At 45.0% G+C, this 24,760-nt stretch overlaps 1 protein-coding gene across 1 annotated transcript; it reads left to right on the top strand.

The window, feature by feature from the left end:
* The first annotated feature begins 3,205 nt into the window (after positions 1–3,205).
* LOC142409871 (deubiquitinase DESI2-like) lies at positions 3,206–24,104 on the top strand. The gene is made up of 6 exons (XM_075501627.1): positions 3,206–3,212; positions 3,450–3,463; positions 3,843–3,915; positions 5,272–5,365; positions 6,413–6,554; positions 23,862–24,104. The coding sequence occupies exons 1-6, from the start codon at positions 3,206–3,208 to the stop codon at positions 24,102–24,104; spliced, it is 573 nt and encodes a 190-aa protein (XP_075357742.1).
* The last annotated feature ends 656 nt before the right edge of the window (positions 24,105–24,760 follow it).

Here is a 24,760-nt window from a genome sequence, read left to right on the forward strand (position 1 = left end):
AACACAACAACTGACTCAGTTTAGATTCTGGGAGATACTCTATCTCACCAGACACTTCGATCTCTGAATCAAACCAACCAGGAAATCGGGGAAGGCTTGAATAGAAACTGGAAAATTTCAAATTCTACTTCATCAGGGACCTGCATTAAAAGCTCTTAACTGATACACTACAAACTGTAAATGCAAAGAGGTTCCTCTCTGGGCTTGAATTTTGAGTCCTGGGCTATCTGCTGCTCTTGTGAATCAGTTGCAGTCTGGTTAGCTTTCCTCACTGCCTCTCTTTGCTTCTGAGCTGTTCTCTGTCTCTGTTGAAGATGGAAATGAGACAGAATGCTCCAAGTCCCTTTGTGTAGGGCTTACGGCACAATTTTGCAGGCAGTATGCGATGCAGGCATGAATCACAGCTCCCTTTAAGATACTGCTGTATTTGATTCCCCGGCTCTTCCATCTGACTCACTCAGAACAGGCTGCAGATTTTTGTTTTTAATCTAAGCAATAGCCAATTTACTCCAGAGATGAGTATTTGCTGACTGTGGCTGCTGTTCTTATGCTCAGAATTGCAAACCCCTTGGAAAACGAGGCCAGCTCGTGCATGTGTGTACAAACCTGGTTTCCGATCTGGCTTGGATTCTCTCTTCCAGCTCAGCAAGTGACTGACATGTTCACTTTAGCATAGCTTCCTCCCGAGACAAGCCGTGGCATGTGCCAAAGTGCCGTGAGGCGTTCACTGCGAGTTGCGTCGCACACCGGAGGCAGATTCTGCAGCACCCTGGAGACAGGGGTGAGATGAGGACAGTGGCGGCCAGGATTCAGAGCCGCTTTGCATTTTGGTCTTGCTGATAGATAATACTGAAAATTTTTGTTTGCGGTGAACCAAGACGCAAATCAGATCCCACTTCAATAATGCCTTTGTGTTATTGAAGTTATTTGAAAGAAAGTACTAACCAGTACAGCTTCTGTTCCAGTTCAAATTCAGGTATGGCTGAGGGTGTTGCAGTTCAGTCCATAATAGTTCATTAAAGGGATTCATAATAAAAAATAGACCATTTAAATACAAAAATGTCCATGTGATGGTCGTAACACCTGGTATCAGCCAGAGAAATACTTTTGCTCATCTGTCTTTTATCTCTGGTGGGGCCTCCTCATCATTTGTGTTTCCAGAGCTGTCCTGCAGCCTGACTCTTGGCTCCTTCAGTTGGGCAGGGTGGGTGTCGGGGGCTGTGGCTCTGTGCTGGAAACGAGAGCGGTGCAGGCAGATGGGGGACAAGGAGGACTTGTGTTCTGACAGTGCTGTGCACATATGAGGTGAACAGGTCTCCGTGCATTATTCTAACATGGTAATCAAGGAGAGGTTTGGTTTTCCCTGCTTGTTTGCTTATTTGTTGTTTGGATCCAATGTAAACTTTAACATGGAAGAAGAAGAAAGTAGCTTTAGCTGAAAGTAGCTTTCAGTTTAACTTTCCTGTTTGAAATACAAAGCCTGATGCAGAGCAGCCTCTGCAGATAGCCCTGACTTTGATACCTAGCAAGAGCACTGCTAATTTAAAAAGTCTCCCTTCTCCTCCTATTAGTTACTCCTCTAAGCAAAGCAGCTGGCGTGACCTGGACATGTTGTGCTTGTATTGTTGCTGTGAGACAATAGCTCAGCCTGAGGGAAGAAGACAACCTACTTACCATATCCTCTGGGAGTTGTTACAGTGGGACTCTGTAGAAACCAGTGTTTCTCTGAAGCTTACTGAGACTATCTGAGAGTCTGAGGAGTTAACCCATGAGATCTGGGAGATCAAAGAACTGAACTGAGGGCTGTGTGTCCATGGGAGACGGGCTTTGGTCTCCTCAGCGGATGTGGCTGGTGTTGTAAGGGCTCCCAAATGCAGCCTCCACCTCTGCATCTTCTTCCCCAGTCAGAGCAGGGATATTCCTGCTGCAGAGGACAGGGCAACAGAGATCTGTGGAGAAGGGCAGCAGAAGGCAAGGGCACGTCGTGTCCCTAAGTACCAGGCATGGTATTTTAACAGGGGGTTCACCGCTAATGCGCTGGCAGAGGTTGAGAGCTACGTGACCTAGCTCCAGTCCAATGCTCCGATGTATCCTAAAAACAAGAGTTTGCATAATTCAAGTGAAGAGGTAAGTGGAGGTTATATAAGGTCTGAAGAGAGCAGTGGGCAGGGGTCCAGCTAGGGTCAGGTGGTTTGCTGCCCTCCTGCAGTAATACATCATTTGCGATACCAAAACTCACAAAGAACAAGAAGCATTACAGCATTTTCTGGAGGGAAAGGGAATGTCTGTACTGCCAGAGGCAAGCATTTTGGGGGACATAGTTTAAGGTATCAAGACTGGCCATACATCAAGTCAGGCTTGGGACTGCACTTTTCATATCAAAGCTACTGTGTTTTTCCACAGGAGCAGTGGTCTCACAGAAAGCATTTATAGGTGATTTACAGAGCTACTGCAGTCATCAAAAATACATAAGCAAGCAGTGTGAGGAAAGTAGATGGAGTATGCCAGACCTCTGGTTACCTGACAGCAGAGGGGTTCTCACTCATAGCGTGGCAGCTCACTGACACCAGACACCAGGGAAGGTGCAGCTTCTTCTGGCTCCACCAGAAGCAGCTACCAGACCCAAAAGACAATTTTAGCTGAATGAACCTGTCATGTCATTGTACAGGGACAAGTGAACAACACTCGCTTTTCTTGCAGTGCTTGATTAAAATAAGAATTCAGTTGCTCTGAGTTACTACAGATGCATCTTCACTGCCCAGTAGCCGTAAGTGAACTGTAAATATACCAGGCACGGGCAGTTTCCACTCATTGCCTGAAAACATCATTTCTGTAGCAGCACAGCTCTGCAGCTAACCTAATAAATACTGGTGCTGAGCAGGGCTAATTATCTCCAATGCAGCACTGCCCTGGCATGGCTGTGTGGCTTCCTGCTCCCGAATTAGCTTAGCTGGGACTTGTTTAGGTATCTGCACTGTCCTTCATGGTATGGTGGAAACAGCGAGCAGTGCTTGGCGGAGGAGTGTCACTTGCACGCACCGGACTGCAGTATTCCTCTGCTCTAAATGTACCAGGGCAGTGCTGGACTCCAGAGCAATGAAGTCACTTAACAGCTGCTCTTGAAAATTTGTCTTTGATTTGGGTGAAGTTGTGGTCACCTTGGACCTAATTTTGGAGCAGCAAGCCCTTGTCCCTTCTGGAAACAATGCCTGGTAGTATATGGTGCCTCTAAGCAAAACGTTGACTAGTATGCTTGGAGCTTCTTTTTTTCTATAAAGCAGTTACCAGTGTCATATAGATAACTACTAAACGGTGCTCCTCTGACCTATGGGAGGAATGGATCTCTGTCTCCAAGATCTCATTGTGTAAAAACAACTTAATAAAAAGTAGATGTTGGGAGGTGATGTAAAAGGGTGTGCAGAAAATAATTGGGGATTCTTTAACTCAAGAGTTTGAAGATCAGGTAAGACAAGTGAATTGGTAAAACTGGCTCAGTGTCAGCTATTTAAGTGAGAAGATAGATAAATAATCACACAGCCTGTAGCAGCTGGATTTATGCAGGTTCTGGTCCAGTTATATCAAGAAATACAGGGAAATGCCTTATGTGGAAAGGACTAGGTAAGTATTTTTTGGAGACTTAATCCAGTCAGCTGTATAAACACAGTGGCCATTTCTTTTGATCTGTAAGGAGTCTAAATTTTTTGTCTCAAGATAATTTCAAAATCAGTCTTGTCCATAAGAGAAGTTGCCCTGAGGATGGGAGATGGGGGATATATGCTAGACCAAGACAGTGTGTTTCTCTTCCACTAATGCTTCCAAATGTGGCTTTTCTTTTACTGTAGTACTGGATAAATGAATACACCTCCACCTTGGGGATTGGTGTCTTCCACTCTGGCATCGAGGTCTACGGCAGAGGTATGAAGTATTTCCGTTTCACTACCTGCAGAACATGGGGACAACTGTATGGCCAGTCAGATACAGAAAAGCACCCTAAACTTATAGCTTTTGTCAAGGAATGTTTTGAGGAGTGAAAAACTCAGCCAGTTCTCTTTTTAGAGTCTGTTGTGGAGTCCAGCAGGAACTCATGCAGTTCTGTCATGAACCATGTAGCCCTTCTTATTTTCAGTATGTAACTGCAGCCTCTCTAGCTTGTACAGGTATGTAGCAGGATGGCAGATAGGAGGGACCAAGCAGTGTTGGAAAGCCGTTCTGCAGTGAAGGAGGGGGAAAGAGAAGGGGAGAAATGGGGGAGGAGGAAGAGAGAGGCAGATCAGTGGTTGTCTTGCAAGCCGCATATGCGTGCTTGTGCTAATTCTGTGTCAGACTAAATCCATTTTGCAGTAATTCTTTACGAATGTCTGTGGTCTAGAAGTCTTGGAATCTGGATTTCCAGATATTGGAAACTGTTCTTTTGAAACAGAAGAGTTACAAGGAAAAGAAAATGTCTTGTAAGACTCTTGAAATGATCTGGATGGGGTTGAAGCGGATTAGAGCACACATTGCGAAAGGAGAAGTCAAGGGATCTGGGAAAACAGCTGTAGTGCAGTGAAGGGCAGACTAGCATCAGAGACTTTCCGTTTCCTCCTTCAGCATTAAATGGGAATGACTTGGGATACCTCACTCATGGTATTTTTAGCCAGTGTCATGCAGCAGACAAACCCCCTGGGGTGCCATGTTCCATCTCGAGCACAAGTTTTCACAGGCTGTGCGAGATGGCGTGCATGATACCGTGAGGTCTACAGGCTGTGTTTCAGAGGCCGTGCAAGATGGCCTGTATGACATGGAGCGACCTCCTGGCTCGACTCGTGTGCTGAGGCAGCAGAGCACAATCAGCTTGGCTTTCTGCAAAGAATTCCCAGTTGCTGCCTGTAAATCCCTCTGGAAGAAGAAGACTTGATTTCTCCCTGCTCTAGAAAAGACTTCTTCCAGCTCAGTACCACCACCGACAGTCTCTTGTAGTGTTTCTAGGTGCCTCCACCGCAGAACTTTCCACTGAGAGGAAGCCACCTGGACGGGCACAGAGACAAGACTCGGAGAGTATTCCTGGTGCTGTGGGAAAGCAGTAGTGTTAGCACGGAGGGAAGCTGTGAGGGTGTCCTCAGGCTGATAGGTAACTGGACAGAGAAAATGGCTTTCAGAGTCTGGCTGAAACCGATGTTGGCAATAGCCCAGCCCCTGGTGCTGATGCTGAGTGGTGCGGACAGCTGCCATAGACTTTTTCCTGACATTACGTTCATTCAATTACTCACAGTCTGTTTCTTTCCTTGTCAGAGTTTGCCTATGGAGGGCATCCCTACCCTTTCAGTGGGATTTTCGAGATCACACCTGGCAGTGCAGTAGAACTTGGCGAGACCTTTAAATTCAAGTAAGGGCCCTTTTCTACCTCTTCCCCTCTCCCCCCTGGTAGCCATCGGTATAGGAGGTAACTCTCCTCTGGGTCCCTCTTTCCCTCTCCTCATAAGCACCCTTACTGCATCCTTTACGTGATCCTGGTACAAAGGCAGCCCTGCAGGGATTTTGCAGGGAGGTGGATAAAAGAGCGTGTACACCAAACAGGGAACTGTTGAACTGTGCTGAACTGTGTTTGGCAGGGTTTAAAAGCATACTTACAAATGAATGCAGTTCTCTTTTTCCCATTTTCTTTCTTTTCTGCGCTCCCAGTTTCACCTGTCAGCAAGAATGGGAGTAACTGTGTGTTACACAGAGCCAGTGCACAGGGGAAAAAACAAAACCTAGTCTTTTTATGAGTATCACCTACTTATGGGTACTGCACAGAATGCCAGAAGTCATCTCATGTGTTTATTGCTACTCTGTCACAAGGGACAGGCCAGCTGCTAGAGGAGTCTGAGAGGATGCTGCATTAACGTGTTGCTCAAGGTGCTCAGACTGTGGGGCTGTGGGTCAAGGAACTGCCCATGGCAAGTGGGGCTTGACCTTGCCAGACTACCAGTTTACGCTGAGGGTTGCTGGAGACTTTTAGAAGCATGAGCGCTATTGAGTGAATATGGGGAGAAGCAATAGGTTTCTGCATAAAGTTCTTGGTCTGCTCCTTCCTGGTCCACCCCACGGAAACCCTCTCCACCGTGGCAAAATCATCTCCTCTGTCCTCCTGGAAGTTTCTGTTGAGGGGCGATGGGCAGAGTGGGAGCAGACCCCCAGAGCTGAGACTTCCCTGGTGGTGAGCAGGAAGCTCTCGGGGCTGTTGCCTGTGCTGTAACCTGCTTTGTGGATAAGCTGGGGATATTACTATGCCATTTTGTTAGTGAGAGTCTCCCATAGCCCAGACATGCATGTCCATGTTTTAAGCCTGTCCTTCTTGCCAATGTCTGATCATTTCCTTTTCCCTGGGTATGTATCACTCTCTTCACTGTATCTTTCCATGTTTCCTGTTGTGCATTCTGTTTTTAACTAGAGAATCCATTGCCTTGGGCACTACAGACTTCACAGAAGAGGATGTGGATAAGATTATGGAAGAGCTGGGCAAGGAGTACAAAGGCAACGCGTACCACCTGATGCACAAGAACTGTAATCACTTCTCTGCTGCTCTGGCTGAGGTGGGTACAGCTATCTTTTTTTTTTTGTTTTTTTTTTTTTGTATTTTTTGTTGCTTCAGATCTGTAGTAGTGCTTACAGAAAGGGAACTGGGGTCAGCACAACCTGCCAGACCAGAGCCCGTAGCCAAATCTCCTGTCTCTGCCCTTAATATTTTTGGAAGCCCTTTGCTGTTGAAAGGGATGGGATCAGGAGGTGGAGATGCAGCAGGTTTATCACATGTTTTGTCTAAACTGTGTGGGAAATTAGGATTGCCTGCGTTTTGGTTCACTGACTAGGCACTGAGCAGAAATTGGAAGGACAGACCTGGCTAGCATGCAAATGTGCATCATTTTAATAACAAGCACAAATAACCCTACACGATCTGCAAAGGAATAAAAATGGCTTATCAGTGTTCTGCAAACAAAAATTTGCAGTATTCAGGAAGTGGGTGTCCCTTTTCCTTATTTAATCTGCACCATCCAAAACCCCTTAAAAAAAGTATTGATTTTCTCATAGACATCTTTGGTGCTTATTCATTTTCATGTTCACAAAACCACTGTGAATTATAAGAGAGCTGTTATTTCTCTTCAGAGAGAACTGAAGCACAGAGAAGCACAAATTTATCCCAACTATCTCCTAATTTGGCATATTTGATTTTCAATTCCCAAAGATCTGATTATTTTGGGGGGAAGCTGCCTTCCTCCTCACCCTCCAGATGCGATGTTTAAAGTGTGTTTCAATTAAGGTATGAGTATTCAGCACTTGTGTAAACCTGAATTCAGGATCTTGACCCAGTGCCAGAAAAGACATGAAAAGCCCAAAATGGAAGTGACCTTCCATAAAAACTGTTTCTGTGCTTTCCATATGTGTTTTACGGCAAACACGAGGAGAGAATATAATTCTTCACAATAGCGTTCAACTGCTTTAACAGCGAAACTTTCATTTCTCTTTCCGGAGTCCCCACCCTCATTCATTACACAACTCTCACCTTTCTTCATCATATGGGGCAAGAGTCCTATGCCAATAACCTCTTTTGCCACAAGTGTCCATTCGTCCCCAAACAGGCCCATCATGGATCCCAAGAGAGAAGAGATTCTGTAGAAAAAAATACTGTATGATTTTGTAAGAAAATCCCTAGTGAGATTTTCCCCCAAGAACCAGCAATTCATTTACAAGGGACCTGCTTAGGCTTTTAGGAAAACCCGTTCTCTATTGGTTTCAGCCTTGCTAATTATACAAAGAGAAAATGACTGAGACCTTTCTGTAAATGTTAGCAAATAAAAAGAAAACGGAAGGAACTGTATTGGTACAAACAGAGAATTAAGTTTCAAGCAGTACAATGATCAAATCAATGTTTGCCACACTACTGTTTTGGAGGCAAAGAATCAAATTACTACAACAGAAAATGGGAACTTTAAAGATTATGAAGGAAACCCAGGAGAAAGCTGTGTGATTATTAACGAAAGCTAAAAAACCCCCTTTACCTGCAGCAGTGAAATAAGGTCATTGCTTATTACATACTTTGATATGTAAAATTTCTGTCTCATGTCCAAGCCATAAGCTCGAAGCCATTCTTCCTTGATTCTGCTGCTACATATCAGTGAACCCCTCGCTGCCCCTTCCTTGTCCAACCTTCCAAACACAAGTCAAATAAGAGATCTTAATAAAAATCTACTAGGGTGTTTTAAATTTTGCATTCACTACACCTTCAGTGAACATCTTTACAGGAGTGGAATTTAGGGTTAAGTTTTCCTGCAAGAGCTTTCTTGGTGGATTCTGTGTGCTCATTCATTGTCCCATAACCTGTCCAGATAATAAAACAAAAGCCTAAATGGCTAGTTCTGACACTTCTGCTCCCAGAAGCAGAATTTACTCAGGATTTAGGTCAGTTTAAAAAAACTGTTCATAGGCAAGCAGGATTTTTTGTTGCTGTTACCCTTCACATACGTCTGTGTTTATCGCCCCTCTCTAAAGTATTACAAATGCAAAACCAGAGGAGGTACACTTCAGGACCAGGAGCAGAAGGCCCTAGATGGTCTCTAGCATCAAGATACAGAAAATGGAAGCTGAAATTCTTAAATAGCTGGTGTTAAGAAACTAAGCAGAAGTCCTAGCCATTCAACATGCCTCAGTCAGTAACAGGAGAAATACATGTGGCCGCCTTATGACAGATGTCTCCATCCCTTGGCAATCACGGTGTAACAAGTAACTTGGCAATCACTGTGTTTTGGAGCTGGGTGAGAAGTAGCACAGCTTATCTTGGGATACTTCTGACCTCTTGGAGGAAAGACTGCTTGAAATCTGTTGAGACAGAACCTGCTTGAACTGAAAGCAAGGAAAGTTTCTATTCTCATTTCCCAGCATTTGAATGCTTGCTTAACTTTACGGCCTTAGTGCTTTTTTTTTTTTTCTTGCTGTAGTACCCATTAAAACAAAACAAACCCACCACATTAGAAAGCTCCAGACCCTACCGTATAGAGCTATAAGGTACAGCCTTATAGTGTGCAGAACATGCTGACTACATGATGAGTGGCTCTCAAGACTGTGCAGATATGTGTCACCATAGAGGGCAGAAAACAGAACTGATATCTGTGCCCTAAAACCAGTTCTGAGATGAGTCTGTTTAGTGTTTGTATTGCCCGTTCCTTCAGACTCTTCATCTGTGAAGCAGCAATAATAATAATTAGCATCTACTTATGCATAGCCATGTTATGTGGCAGTTAAAGACAGGAAACTGGAAAAAGTATTCAAAGAATTAAAAGAAAAGATGTAGAAATTTTGTTCAACAGAATAAAATTGCTCACTGGAACTGGAATTTAACTCCAGCCACACAAAAGGCAGCCAAGGATTTTAAGTGAGTATAAATTCTTGGTCTCTCTGTTGCTGTAGCCCAGCTGAAATGTGATGCTATCAGTACGGCAATGCCCCTTCACCACAGAAGGGGGTGGGGGTGGAGGTAATTTTTAGGATGAAAGAGGGAATGACAAGCTCTGCTCCCTACAGCCCTTTAGGCCTTTCTGCCCAGGGGCATAAGCAGCGTGGTGAGTTCAGGAGATGGTTGTCCTGAGCCTCCTGGCTAATGCCAGGCAAGTCACATCCCTGCTCTGTGCCTAAGTATCTCCCCTTGTATGCTGGGTTATTTCCTGCTTTTAAAAAGGGCTCTGAAACCTTTTGATGACCGCTCTCTGGTCTGCCAAGGTTAATTAGTTGGTTTATGGCTTGTATTGTCCTGTATCAGCACCCAAAACCAGAGCTAGAGCTTTATAGCCATGTGGTGATGTATGAGTTAATGCGTGTTTACATAAATCTGTCTGGCAGGCCTTGAGATTTGGCTGTACGGCCATGTGCTAGGTAGCTGTGTTTGGCCGCCTTAATTTCCTCATCTGGCTGTGGGCCTGCTAATTAGTATCCATACAGATGTTGCCCCGGTGGCGGGGCCATGGGTTGGGAAGATCCCATCTGGTCACACGGACTGAGGGCGGATGCAGCCACGTGTCCTGCTGGCTGAGGTCACGATTCTGCAGAGGAAGGAGGTGGAAGCCTCTTCTGGGAAGGAGGTGTAAGCCTGGCTCTCCCTCCCAGATCAGCTCTCTCAGGATCACACGGTGAGATTGTCCCCATGTCCAATTGCCAGGACCTGCAAGCCGGGTTCCCTGTCCTCAGAAGGACTGCTGAAGCCACAGGAGTCAGACTTTACTTTCAAAGTTTTTGTTTTCTTGCCCTTTATCCGTGTTTTCTCAGCAAATAGAACATCCATCCAGAAATCTTTCGTCTATGTCTGTTTATGAGTGATTTTTCTGGCAAATTCACGCTTAATACAATGATGCCTCAGGTCCCACCATGATAACTGGTAACTGTTATTTTTAACAGTTGTAAAATTTGTGGTCTAAGTAGGCAATGCAGACTGACTGCTAATGGTTAGGGGCATGTCCAGACCTATGTTCGTGACTATGCCCTTTGGCCATGCATCTTGAAAAATCCCTGGACTGCAGCAAGCCCAGCACAGGCAGATAAGCTCTACTTAACCACTGGGCATGCCTTTGACCTGCTATCCACCTCTGAAAAAACTCACTTTGCAGTGCCGTTGCAGCCTAATTGTGTGCTGCTGTGGCATTGAGCCTCTCCCTACAATGCCATGCATCTCTTCTGAGTCTTCTGATCTTCCCACCCACATTCACTTGTAAGCTGCAAGGGGCTTTGTTACTCCCTCATTGGCACTTAGCTCTGAATTTTCCATACTCCCTACTGCAGACTGCCAAGTATATTCATACTTGCTCAAGACTTAGATCTCTCCCCGCTTTGCCAGTTCCCTATGGACTTCTAATGAGCAGCTGCTGGATCAAAGAGGCATGGCTGGGTCTACTCACAAAGCAGCTCCTGTGGAAAGAAAACAGAGAATGCCCCAGTTTCAGCAGCAGCAGTTCAGACTTCATCTTCTCCAATGCCATTTCATGGCAGCTTTCTCAGTGAGCAATTCAGTGAAGATGCTGCATGATCAGGATTCTCTTCCTGTGGATTTCCTGAGAAATTCTTCACTGGGGAACTTTGGGTTATTTAAGAAGGGAGGAACTACCAGAGAGTATAAGTCTCTGCCTAGAAAGTGCCATCTTAATTAGTTTTGACGGAAGTTCTGCCTAAAGCAAGGCAGAATTTCCTAGTGGATAGTCATGAGAGAGGAATCGGATGCACCCCCTGTGCATTTGCCCAGCTTCAATCTAAGGTCCCTGGTACACACATGACTTAATACCCCTTTGTGGTCTCCCTTTACCCTCATCATCTATGTCAGTGTGGGAAGGTGAGGGAAGCTTGATATAAGCAGTGAAAATCTAGTTAGGGTTGCTTCAGCCACTCTGACTCCTGCAACATGGTCCCATGGTACCTATATTTATAAACCACTTAAGCAAATTGTTTGTGGGTTAAAATGAAGAGGTTCATCAAACTGGAGTTAGCAATTTGCCTAAAAGGAGCTTGTTCATTTCATGTTGCTTATGTTGACAGTCCCCAAAATCGAATAGTATCAGTACCATGCTCTCTGAAGAAACTGTCCAGGAGGATGGGCAATCCTTTTGGGGGACTTACACCTCCAATTTCTGCAGAGAAAAATCAGTCACGCCATCAGTAGCACAGCCCAAACTTCCCATCCTGTTCTGAGCTTCTGTGCCTTTCTGTGTGTCAGTACTCCAGGCAGGTAATGCTGCTGGCACCCAGCAGGGATGTTGGCATTTTGATAAGGTTATACATGTGTGGAGAATTCAGTTAGGATCACATCAATATTTGGTGAAGTCCTTCTGTTTGATCATCTGTTGTTAAGTCACTATGTTCCTAACAATCCCCCATGTATACTTACATCAATATGTTCAAATGGCCCTTCAAGGAATTGCAAAATATTTCTGTTCTTTGAGTTGCCCTGGCTGATGAAAGAGGCTATTTAAACTCTGCCAGATGGAAAAAATATTGGCTTTTGAACATTAGGAAAACCTTTTAAAACAAAAAGGAAGGCTAAAATAATTAGCTCTTTCCATGATGTGATTTGTTGAACTTCCTGATTTTTCAGAACAAGGACATGTGAGATAGCAAAAGGACAGAAGTTACAAATTGCTGTAAAGCAGACATAAAGGGAGAGGAATACATTTATGCTTTCAGGAAAAAGCCAAACTCGAAGTAATTCCTGGGCTGTAAGTTCCCCTGCAAGGACCCGCAGGTTTGAGGTGCCAGCCATGCCACTGCTTTGCAGGAGCAGTTGTCCCTGCAGCAGTGGGCCACAAGGAACTATGCCATGAGGTGCCAAGAAAGACATGCAGTTACACACTCGTCGTTACCAAGACTGTTCTTTGGGCATAGATAAGGGTAGGTGCATGCAGATACAGGGAACTGTGAAATTGCTGTCAGAGGGCTCTTTTTCAATGTGAGAGCATGGCTCATGATCGCCCTGCAACTCTACAATACAATTTGGGCTTGTGGAAGGCAGATAGTAGGCAAGGCAAACGCGAAATTGGCACAGCTTGTACCCCTGAACACGTGTGAAGGAGAAAGGTTGACTGCTAGGGGTTCAAATATAGGCATATAAGAATATAAGCCCTGCTGATGCGTAGGCGTATGGTGAGTGTACAGTGCCTGAGGACAGCTTCTTTAGAGAAGATAGCAGTAACTAGAGGATCAGAGGGAGGATGAAGGTTTTCTGTTTCCAGGTTCTTCTCCAGTCTGGCGATATTCCTCAGTATTGAGTGTAAGGATCACACCATGTCACTGCAGCTTAAAGACTCTGAAAAAGCTTTTGCTGCTTAGCCCATTCACAAACAGAAGATGACTCATTTGCCTTCCCACCAGCAATTTTCCATGCTTCTGAAGTTTCCTAAGATAAGCTATGGAGCTGTGCTCTTACCAGAGTGATGACAGTTGCTACAGCATGTCTCAGAAAAGGGCAAACCACCATGGGAAGGGAGAAAAACACCTTTGAATCAGCACCAGAACTGGAAGATAAGTGGAATGCCTCAAGGAAACCACTCCTTCTCCCTTCATCAATGTGATTACTGCCAAGCAACTGGAATGATCCCTATTTGAGGAAACTCTTCAGAACCTTGCTATAGGACACATGACAGATAAATATTGAAGTGTGGCTTCTGAGCACCAGGGGAGGTAATCCCTTTTATTCCCCAATAGCTTTACCAGTGGTGGAATAGCAATAAAGTCAGTGGGTCTTATGGGCCCTTTTGACAAGATAGGAAGTTGGTGCTCATCATAATTAGGAAATTAATTGAGAGGCACTGATTTGATTCACCCTAAAAATTGTTGATGGTGGAACTTTACCTGAGGACGGCAGTGACAGAAGGTTTTATTCTTTTATCATGTCTTTCGTCCCTCTTCTTGAAAGGGGAATGATTTCTTTCTGATTTGTATGCGCAATTTATCTTAAGTACCAGAAAAGGTCAAAACCCTCTGTATTTTGTAGCAGTTTCCCAGCCTGGAGTTATTTATCTGTCTTGCAGCTGCTCTAAAACTACCCTACTACTTTTTTTTTTTTTTTAAAGGAGAAGGCAGGCAGGAGAAGGCTGAGTCTGTGTTAGTAGGACCTGTCTGGATCCCTAAGAGCATGGTCAGAGAATCTGCAGCAGCCCCTGGGACAAACCTGGCTCAGAAACACCTGAGTGATCTGGTACGAATTCCCCTAGAGCCACTGAAAGCAGAATTTGGCTGCATGACTGAGGTATGGTGAAGCACAGTTAAACATCCCTATTTGCTTCCTAAATTATCACTACTTTCTCTTATACCCAGAGAAAGCAATTAAAAAAGACTAGAACCAACTCTGGAGTTGGTGCACACGGTTCACATCTACATGGGATCATTCTTCAGAAGGCTCTTTAAGGTCATTTGGATTTGAGGGATTAAAAACCCCTGAGGAAAACAGATTGGTATCTCATTATCCAGCTTCCTTTTGTAGTCACTGATCCTTTTCACCCCTTTATTCCTTTAAATATTAAAGGATCTGTTTCCTTACTGCTCAGCATTTCTTGATCCAAAGGATTGGATCCAGGGGACAGTGCTCAGAGATGCCATCTGGGTAAATGGCTAAAATTTGAACTAATTATTAGAGCTGAACTAGGATTTTCAGAGTAAAAACAAGTCACCGAAAGCAGAGCCTTTTAGAGGGATCTGACAGTTTTATTAAAACTTTTGCTGGGACATTTTGTGGGTTCAAACAGAACTTTTAGCTGGTGAGACATACTCATCCGCAAGTAACTGGGAGCTTCCTGGATAAAGAGGAGCTTGCAGAGGTGTGGGAGAACAAGTTGGACTAAAGACTTTTTTCCCTTTTCTCCTGTATTTCAGCAAAAATTCTCCTGAATATCAGCTACAAGATGTTCTGGAGCACAGAGTCCCTCAGCCTCTCCTCTGGGAACTGTCCTACTTTAATTATTTACATAAACAGAGAGGTAACACATTTCAGCAGGAGAAGAGAGAGCCTAAATCAGAATTCGTGTGCTTGTGGTTTTAGAAGCTCATTTTGAAGCTGTAGGATTTGCAGTGATTTCCAGAGAGAGAAAAATATTTTGGGGAACTGGGGGTCTTGTTCTTGGGCTGAAGGGGCCTTGCAAAATAGGCCTAGGGGTTAATGAAGTGAGCTTGGCCCATTCTTTGTTGACACAGGAGGGGAAGAGAGTCTCCTAACCATCTGAGGTGGCTTAGGTCAGCCTTGGAAAATTCTTTAGCATCCTAGATGAGTCTGGCTCCTACAGGGCAGGGATTGTGGACCCTGTCACAGTCAAATGCTTTGCAGCCAGAGTCTCAGAGCTGCAGCACTGCAATGCTCAACCTGGGAGATAAATAGCGCCCAGTCTCCCGAAGTCAGCAGGACTCTCTCAAATCAGCCTAAAAGGATGTTCTCCAATAGGAAATACCTTGAAGATTAACAGATGGAGCCTGCACAGTGAATCCTGCAACCTGATGGTTACAGAGGACAGAAGTAGGCATCTAGCATACCCAGTATTGATGCTGACACCACAGTGGTATTATTAAACATGCATGCCAGATTGGATGGAAATGCTTGGTGAAGCCACACAATCTGAATTTCCTTGGGAGGCAGGGGATGATCTTGGTGCAATCAGGCTTGTTTGCATGCGGATCACATCTAGGCCGGATGCTAGGGCTTCCTTCCCCTTTTCTTTGTATTATTGGTAAAGATCTGTCCTATTGATAGTAGCAGAGAGAGGCTTTGTCATTGTGTATCAGCTGTGATAGCAGGAAATACACATCTCTCGTAACTGAAGTGCAGTGTAAGATTAAGCTATCTCTGTGATTGGCTTTAGAGCTATGTCTGATGTATACTTCCCTGACGGAATGGCTGTCTTAGTTGTCCTTTGTCAATGTGGTTGGAGCTTTAGTAGAACAGAGGGATCTTACTTTACTGGTAGAGGGTGTGGAGCTGTGCTGAAGTGGCAGGAGATGGTAGCCAGTGCATATTCTTTTCTCTCTGGCTATTCACCTGTCCTTTTTCAGCCAAGGCAAAGCTGACAGCATATAACAAACTTACATCAGAATCCTGCTTTCCTTAGAGGAGCCTGACTTTCAGTAAATTCTCTGAAAAAAGCAGGTTTGCTGAATCAAGGACCAAACGAGGGCAGTTTTTTAATCATCAATGAGTAATTCAAGCCTAAAGCTTTTCAGGTCCAGCCCCAGGCACACACGAGTTCTCATCATAATGTTATTAAAAACTAGGAAGCTCTCCTTAGCCTGAAAGCTATCAGAGAGAAAGGATTAAACACCAGAGAAGGGAGCTTCAGGTGGCATTTGAGTCACAGTCAAAAGCAGCAGAAGCTTTTATAAACCAGTCTTCAGCAGATCCTAAGTAGACAAGTAATACCCGTGTTTTCCTTAGTCAACAATTGCTTTTCAGTTGACTCCGTTGTAGAGGAGGAGATAGGTGTTTTGTTGCGTAAAAGCCTACATGCGATTCTGTTAATGGCAGGGGACACAACGCTCCCAACAGACAGAAAGGAGAGAAGGAAATGAACAAACAAACAAACAGAAAAACAACCACAGGGCATGAAAGAACATTAGGAAAGCTTTATTTCCTGGCGCCTGAGCCAGTCCTCACTGAAGCTGATGGAAAGACTTGGTTCATTGCAGCAGCCTTTGAATGTTGTTAGCTCTATGGGGAACGGGCTGTGTTTGTCTTCTGGTTTTTAACTGCCACATATGTTTAGAAGAAGCTTATTAATAAAGACATCCTGCACCCATAAATTATCCTCATGGTTTCAGATGGATGTCATTTTTTCTCTTGCTTCTGCCTGTAAGTATGCACAATTTTGACTGCATGCAGTTAATATACTGCTGTACTGCATTCCAGATGTGGTTTCTCTGCTGTGGCAAAATGAGATTTCTAGGTGTAGTTTGTGTATTAGTTAAAATTTATGAAGTATTTGGGAAGTCCTTGGAATAAAGGCTGCTATAAACATATAAACGTCTTTTTCCATCGTTAACCTCTCTAGCCGTGCTATCCTGAATGAGTCTTATAGCCCAACAGAAAACAATTAGTGGAATAACTCTTATATGGATCTTTCAGCTCTCTCAGTCCATCCTATTTTCCCTTTCTATCTACGTGTGCCGGGGAATAGTATGAGGTGGCAAGTAATTTGAAACGGGAATCACCCCCCACCCCCCACCCCGGGGCAAGTTTTTAGCACATCATTTCAATTTTTTGATATGGTCTGATTTTGCCACACATGCCTCTGTGGTTATTTCTGGTTTTCCCTTTAAAGTGATCCATCTAGCCAAAAAGATTAAATGTGAAGATATTTTAAGAGTGAATTTGGAAAAAAAGAAAATCTCAAGCTCTTTGGAGCTGGTGTAAATGTGGGTGTTTTGCACCGTCTATTTTATTTTATCTGCTTTTTGCATCTGTCTTCCCAAACCAAAAGCCCCATGTCCTTACCTATCATAAATAAGCATAATACCCTGGAGCTAAGTTAGTTTGTACTATCTGGGGAATTCATCTCTAGTCGTACCATCATGGAGCCTTTGAGCCTTTGTGTGTGCAAATGCCTGAAAACAGATGCCTCCTTTCCAGGAATGAAGATGGCAAGGAAAAACCCTGTCCTTTTCACCAGCTGCCTGTTGATAAATGAAAAGTGTCAGGAGTGTAAATGAACTGTTTAAGTGTGTTGATAGGCTTTAGAGACTGGAACCTTTTGCTTAGGAGTCCTGCCAACACTGCCAGGCAGAAGGTCTCTCCCTGTTCCTATGAGTTTCTATATTCTCTCTTCTCATTGTATCTCTATCCACAGTAACCTGCTGCTCACTAATGTTAGGAAACAAAGCTTGAGACGGAAACACAGGATTTTCTTGGTTAGCTATTCAGGAAAAAACAGATGATCTTGATGTCCATCCCTCTATGCGTATGGGTTGGCCTGGTCACGTACAGCATGCCCATAACACTGGGAAGGATGACCCTATTGGGCAACAGCTGTTCTCAGCCACTGGTCTCAAAACAGCACCTGCTAGGAGAAGGCAGTTCCTCTTCAGGCCATCACGATAATATGAATGAACTGCAGTTGCTCATTCATTTGGTGGGAGAGTCATTATTTTAAATGTCACTAACAAGCCCAGACTTAAGTATACTTAGTATTCCCAAAATGTTAATCTGTTATGAGGCCACTTGCTGCCTACCTTGTCATCCTGCAGCTGCTGGCTGTACCTATAGGTGCTGGTTACAAGGAACTTCATGCTCAAAGAGGGTATTGCCATACTCCAGTGTTGGTACATAACTAATCAGTGATGCCACTCAGAATTCAGCTCTGAATGTGGTTCGTCAAGATGTCACATTTGCAGCCACTGTGCCTCTCCACTGGTGGCCTGGCCAGTGAAGCTGAAATAGTGCTGTGAGTGCTGAGGTGCTATAAGCCAGATGTCTCTTTTGACCCAGAGCTATCTATTCCATCGTCTCTGTTCTTGGCATCTCTCTGCATGCAGACGCCTGCACGGAGGCAGCTCCGTCCTTCCGCCACAGGACCACAGAGGTGACTGACACGTTCCCACTAGCATCACAAGGGGAGCAAGACCGTGGGTATTAGTTCCTCCTTTCAATGCTTTCCCTTTTCCTCACTCCCAGCTGGTCTCAGGGAGACGGTGCAGATGCTTCATCTGCTTTACATGGGAGAAACGCCTGCAGACCTGGGTAGGAGTGGCAGTGTCCTGCCTACTGTGGAACAAAAAGGGATTGCATAGGAGAATGGGAGCATTTTAGACAGTTGCTTAAATTCATTTAAGAGGTTTTTCCCTTCCTGCCTTTGACTTGGGATGCTACATCCCAGAACACAGCCTCGTTACGGAGCTCATTCAGCCTCATCTACAGTTTCTCAGCTTCAGCCTTTCCCTCTGCAAGATGCAGGCCATTCCTGGCTCTGCTGAATGCGTGCTGCATGCAGCTTCACAGCCCAGTGAAGCGGCGCCCATCATCTATTCTGTTGATCCCTGCAGGCTAGTTATATTCCCTAGAGTAAAAACTGTCACTTTTACACATTAATTATACAATAAATCTGTTTCAAGCAATTGATGCTAGCATGCCAACTCTGCCAAGGTGAGACTGTGCTTTCAGGTGTGTTGCAAAGGCTGTATGTCCATTCTCTTTTGGGAATGTTGTTTCCAGCGTATACACCATGTGCAGCAGCCGATCAGGAGTGCAGAGCTAGAGGTATGTTCCTTGCTGACGCACTCAGACTCCCTTAGCTCTGCCAGCACAGGGCAGTTATACCACCAGTTTAGTTTTTGCAAGGTGGTAAAGGATGTCCCTGTGCATTGGGTTAATGGTTTATTCCAGATATGTCCAAGTACTAATTTCATCGTGTTGCCATGCTTCTCTTTCTACATATGGTTTTTGGCTGCCTTAGCACAGCCTGAAAGCTTTGCCTGGGCAGATGTGCTGGTTTGTAGCTAATGGCCTTATTCTAAAATTCTGATAAGCATCATCTATGCTATATTTTCTAGGCCTCGTAGGAGTCAACTCATGCAAACACTGGAAAGATTCCCCTTGGGCTCTAAAGGCTTTGCTCTTAAAGTGCTCTGGGGTGTGTGTTAGACTCCTCAGGTGCCAATAAAAGCCCTTTGCATTCTCTAAGGCGCACCAAGGGGAATACTGTACAGTAGCTCAAATGGATACGTGCCCCATGTGGACGCCACCTCATTTTCAGCAAGGCTGCTAAGTGGAAGTGGCAGTGGGCGGTGTTCAGTCTGAACTCCCTGAACCTCAGTTTGAAGACAAGAACTGAAGTAATTAGCATGTATTGTTTGAGGAATGTAATGTTGCCTCTGCACATCTTGATTTTCATGGATTGGAGCGCTACATGGTGCCTTTGGGAGGGCTCACTTAAAAAAAATTCCTAAGTGCCTTGAGTTATAGTTCTGTGCATGGCCTGAATTGCCCCAATTGCATCATCCAGCACAGCGCAGAACCTATTGCATTTGAGAGCTTTCTCTTAGGATCTACAACTACTCAGCCCTTCACTTTGTTTTGAAAGGGGCTCAGCCTGTTAGACTATCTCGGACAATGTCTAGCATATGCCCACAGACCCAAAGCCCTCACAAAATGCAGCACATTGATAGTGGTGTCCTCCAGAAGGCAGAAGACGCAGCTTCTTCCATTGTGGCCTTCCATTTAAACCCATGTTTCCCAGCTGCTAGGCTGCTCCCCTGCCCACAGTAAAGCTTTACAGGGAAGCTTTACTGAGCAACAAAACCTAGTTCTTGGGGCACTTAGGGTAGGGAAGAGTGATGGGGTGCAGTCCTCACTCCCACGGCAGTTTGTACATTTTAACCAGTGACTGTTTAGTGCAAAACAGCACAGCTTAAGATGCTCAGAGGATCTTTCTGTATCCAAAATTAGTTATTTCTTGATGTGGTGAAATCCTGGTGTGGATTTGACAGCTGCCCAGAAATAGCACCCAAACTGTCATGTCCCATTTCTCCCTCACGTTTGGTTTCAGCCACAGATGTCTGAACTGCTGTTTCCACTTGACTCTACAGACGCCAGCTGGGTCGTCCGCAGCTCTTCGGCAGAGCATCCAGAAGAAGCTGCAGCTATGGGAGACTTGGCTCTTTATCAGGAGGTGCCGCTCAGTGGAAGCTGCAAGTACATGCAGCCTCCGCCGAAGTTTCTGCCTGAAACGGGGACGGGTCTCTCGGTGGGCTATGGCAAGCTGCGCTTGCTATCCCAAACTCTGCATTTCAGTCTGTGGCAGGGACTGGCTGGCTCTGTGGGGTGGGTAGAATAACTCACACCTTCAGGGACCTCACAGTGAGAGAAAGGTGAGGAAGAGCTATGCTCGGCAATGATAGCTGGACACTGTTCACGGGAGGTTTGCAAAGCTTAGGGAAGCCCTACACGGGCTGAGGTGTTCCAGGCTTTGCTGCTAGTAGTCCAGCCTCTCATGTACTCCACAGGGTTTCCCATCCCGAACACATTTCTGCCTCAGATAACCTATAACGAACCCCGCAGCTACCTTTCGGACTTACATCTCTCATAGGCTTAGCCCTTCTGTGACTCTGTTCGTTTCTTTAAAGTTCCTTCTCCAGTCAGCTACATACCAAGAGGCTCAGCTGCTTTCTTGTCAAGTGTCGAGCTCAGGCTCCACTACAGGTATGTTAAGGTTCCTGAAGGGATGGTAGCAGGACAATTTGATATGATGGTCAGGAACGGTGATATCTGACCCATAATAGTTTATTGGCTGAGTCTGACAAGACAAGTATGTGACCCATCACAGAGAAGTTTACCCCCTTCAAAAGAGAAAAACCCACTTGTTTGGCAAACAAGAAAAAAAAAAACTAAAATCCTAAACTCTAAAAACCTCTAAAAAAGAGTTCTGCTGATGGAAACAATGGGTGGTAACAGGCTTCTGTGAGTTTATTGTTCCAGTGTGAGGTTTTCACCTGAGAATTGCCCTGAAGAGCTGCAGTAGGTAGATTTTCCTGTGGCTTCATATGCAATTGGAAAACACCCACTTCATCTTGCTTGTACTGTTTTATTTAAACTCAGTTGGCTTAATCCCATTGCAGTCAGGTTTATTTGATGTTTCTCCATTAGCTAAGTACTGCTGGATTCTCCAGCACAATATGCTTTATGGCAAGGAGCGAAAAACACAGGAACAGGCTGTAGTGTTCGTGGCATCCCCGGCCGTTGCCCTTTTGCGCCTGTTGAGCATTGTGTTTTGCTGTGGAATAGTAACAAGGCTTCACTGACAAGAGGCAAGGACAAGCATGACTGAAGAAAGGGAAACCGCTTTGACTTCATCATTATCCTTAAGCTCCACAAATTGCCCTTTGCTGATTGATGTCCTGATGCCCACACATCTCCATTCTTTTTCTGGCTCTTCTTTGCCTCACTGATTTGTTCTGGGTGAAGAAGCTCCCATAAACAAAAGGCAAACAACTCAGTGTTGCTTCCACATTGGGAAGCGTTATTTCAGTTGCTAGGGGATCTGCTTAGAAAAGAAAGCCAAATCTTAAAACAGTATTTCTATTCCAGGCAGTCTTACCTTGTGCTGTTCTGTTATTTCTGCTAGTTTTCTGAAGAATCAGATCCTGGTTTTATTTTCTGATTAATATCTGGGGGGAAGTCTTTATTAAGACTTACAACTGCTTGAAAACTAAACTCACACGTACACATACATCACGAGGAGCCTAAACTGAGTCACTTTCTACACTGGCAATATGTTGCCTAAGTTCCTGGAGAGGAAGAAAGAGAAATGCTACAAAATTTAGAGGTAATTTTGCTGCATTTTTTTGCTTTGGCTCAGGTTCAATGTTTGAGTAGAACATATTGAATACAATTTTTAAAATTCAGCAGTATTCTTGTGAAAATGATCAGCTATTTCTGGTGAGAAAATCAAATGGATCAGCAAATTTTCTATGAATGAGTTTTAAACGCAGGTGGAGAGGTCATCTGCTTATAGGCTCAGGCAATAGCTCTAGCAATGGAAACCAGGGATCTGGATGGAGATAAAGAATTGCTAATAAAGTAATTGTGCCCAGATTAAAAATTTCAAAAATACAGCTTTATATAACTGTATCTGAGGTTAAGTAGAATGCAGCACTGGTAAGAACTGAAATAAAAGTCCTTGGGGTGTATTAGGTAAAGAACAGTCTATGCTTGCAAATAATTTTAGCAGCTAAATGGCTCTGCTCATTCTTTGATACCTAATGATAATGTCTTCCATTTCACACATTGATTTTCTAAACAATGCATGTCAAAATAAAGTGAGTTCTGTAGTCAAATTAGCACGGTCACAGGTTTGCCGGCCTTCTCCACACCTCATTGGAAACACCATGCTGTTGGAACAAGCTAATTGCTTTATCCTCAAGGTGACTGTTGGAGTGGGGCTTAGGTTGTTCTGCTCAGGCCATATACATGAAGGACCAGCTAGTCATGAGCCGTAACAACTATAATGCGGCACGGCCCATCCTCTAGCAACTGCTCCAGTTGTGCTCCCTGAAAATCTCTTGAAACCTCCAAGCACTGCATTTCCATTGTCAATAACAGACATCTTGCCAAATAATCTCCTTAGTGGATTACAGACAAATACCCTCTTAGTTTTTGCAGTAATTAGTATTAAATTAAGTGTAGTTTTAGACGGGAAGAGGATGGGAGGAAGAGAAAAGGAATTTAGTATTGGCAGAAGGTGCAGTATGGACAAGCCTGGAACCACTAATCCACATAAATTGTGGGACAAGGTCTGCAGGGTGGAGTTTCCTCCCTACCTGTCTTGCTTCATGGGAGACAGCACTGGGAGGGAAGGAGAATTCGGTTGTGATGACTACTGTACCTGCCACAGACTTCAGGCTCCAGTATACTGGTGTAGGACCACAGAGGTGTTTTAGATATTTACTAGAGGTGTCTAGATATTTACTAAAGACAGGCTCTTGAGGCACCCTGGCTGATCAGTTCCACATGCCTCTTCTGTGTCTGGTAAGGGAAATGGTAAAATGTAAAGGGAAACTTTCCTTTTGTGGCCTAAGCCAGATACAGCTACTAAAATCTGGCACCTGTATGTATGTGTGGTCGAATGCTACAGAAGAGAGGAGCTGCTGTATGCAGCACGTTGTTTCACTGTGTTGAATATGAGATGACATTGGAAAACAATATCTGTGCTAGCAGAGTGTAACCCAAATCAGTGCCAGGAGCACCTATGATGAAACACAGGTCTAGTGAGAAGCTAGTATTTTTCCGTTTGTTGATTTCTTTCCCGCATTTAGGAAATACCATATGAGGAGGAATTAAAGGGTGTTGTGCTAGGATAGGAAAAGGACCCCCAAATACTGTAACTTGACTGACCCTGTGTGTCAGCCCGAGGAAGAAAAGCGAGCAGCAAGGACAGCTTCTCAGGCACCTCCATCCACCTAGTCAGGCTCAGCTTCTGGGCTCCTCAAGGTCTGGCCAGCATCAGCCTAAATATTTTTCCAAAATTTTTGAGCTACTTGGAAAATGAGTGTCATTATCTTGGTTGAGAAGAACCAGCAGGCCTGTCCTTTTACCCATGGACAGCCTGGAGAACGGAGTGCCCAAAGCCGTGGAGGGCCATGAACTGTTTTCCCCGATCTCTGCTGTGATGCTGGCAAGGGCTGTGGCTGGCAGGGCTCTCTGTGTGTGTTGAGCAGTCATGCAGTCATTTGCATTTATAGCTGTTTCTGACTGCAGGAGATGCTCCCTACGTTTCAAACAGCTCTCTTCTGAGCAACAGGGAATTCACCCTGCTGAGCTGGTGGTGTGGATGGGGATGACGTTGCCACCACGCATGTGTTCTGGTACTATTAACCGTGCTGCTTTTCGGTTTGCTCCACAGATACTATGTGGGAAAGAGATCCCCCGCTGGGTGAACCGCCTGGCCTACTTCAGCTCGTGCATCCCCTTCCTCCAGAGCTGCCTCCCCAAGGAGTGGCTGACCCCAGCAGCCCTGCAGAGCCACATCAGCCTCGGCCTCCACAAGGAGGAGCAGGGGGACACAACGGATGAGGAGTCCCCCTCCACCTCCGCAGCCCCCTCAGCCTCAGGCACATCGCGAACCTGTAGACATACCCGGGTCTAAACTGTGCCCAGTATGCACTCAATAACATCCCCCTCTCTCCTGTACTATTTCTTTCTCACACCCTTTCCATCACCTTTGGTTTCTCTCTTCTTCAACAGACAACACAGGGGAGGGTAGACCCCATTCTTCTAAGGAGGTGAAGCTTCAGTCCCTTTTCCAAGGGCTGCCACTACAGTTGCTCAGCAAAATGACTGTGAACCCCAATGCTGAACTGGAGAGTGCGGCGACTACACTGGCTTCTCCTCCCAGGGCCCCCATGCTCCTCGATCCACGGAGAACTGCTGGCTCTCTCAAGCATGAGGGCATGTCTACAGGCAGGGGGGTACCATACTGTGATGTTCCTTCTCTGGAACTGTTTTATCTTTTTATCTCTTCCCCCACCCATGTGAGCCCAGCAGCCTCCTCTCTATTTTGGCTGGGTTTGCCATTCCCCTATGACAAATCTCCTGCCCACACCCAGTGAAGGAAGCAGAGCCAGAACTCAACCTTCTCATCTCTTAGACCAGCAACAAGCTCCACTCAGCCCCATCCCTTTTGTAATTATCAGGTTTATAACTCATGTGAAGGACAAATGAATGGTGCTGCTGTTCCACAACCACCAGTCTTCAGTATTCAAATTTAAGAGCTCAAATGACTGTCCTGCTCTTGAAAATAAT

This window comes from Mycteria americana, chromosome 5 (assembly GCF_035582795.1).
Source record: "Mycteria americana isolate JAX WOST 10 ecotype Jacksonville Zoo and Gardens chromosome 5, USCA_MyAme_1.0, whole genome shotgun sequence".
NCBI classification, from domain to species: domain Eukaryota; kingdom Metazoa; phylum Chordata; class Aves; order Ciconiiformes; family Ciconiidae; genus Mycteria; species Mycteria americana.

Bases quoted from the DNA above. Each gene is read 5' to 3' on its own strand.
- LOC142409871 (XM_075501627.1), top strand. The intron at 5,366-6,412 runs GTAAGGGCCCTT...GTTTTTAACTAG, and splicing joins GGCGAGACCTTTAAATTCAA to AGAATCCATTGCCTTGGGCA. The intron at 6,555-23,861 runs GTGGGTACAGCT...TTTGCTCCACAG, and splicing joins TCTCTGCTGCTCTGGCTGAG to ATACTATGTGGGAAAGAGAT.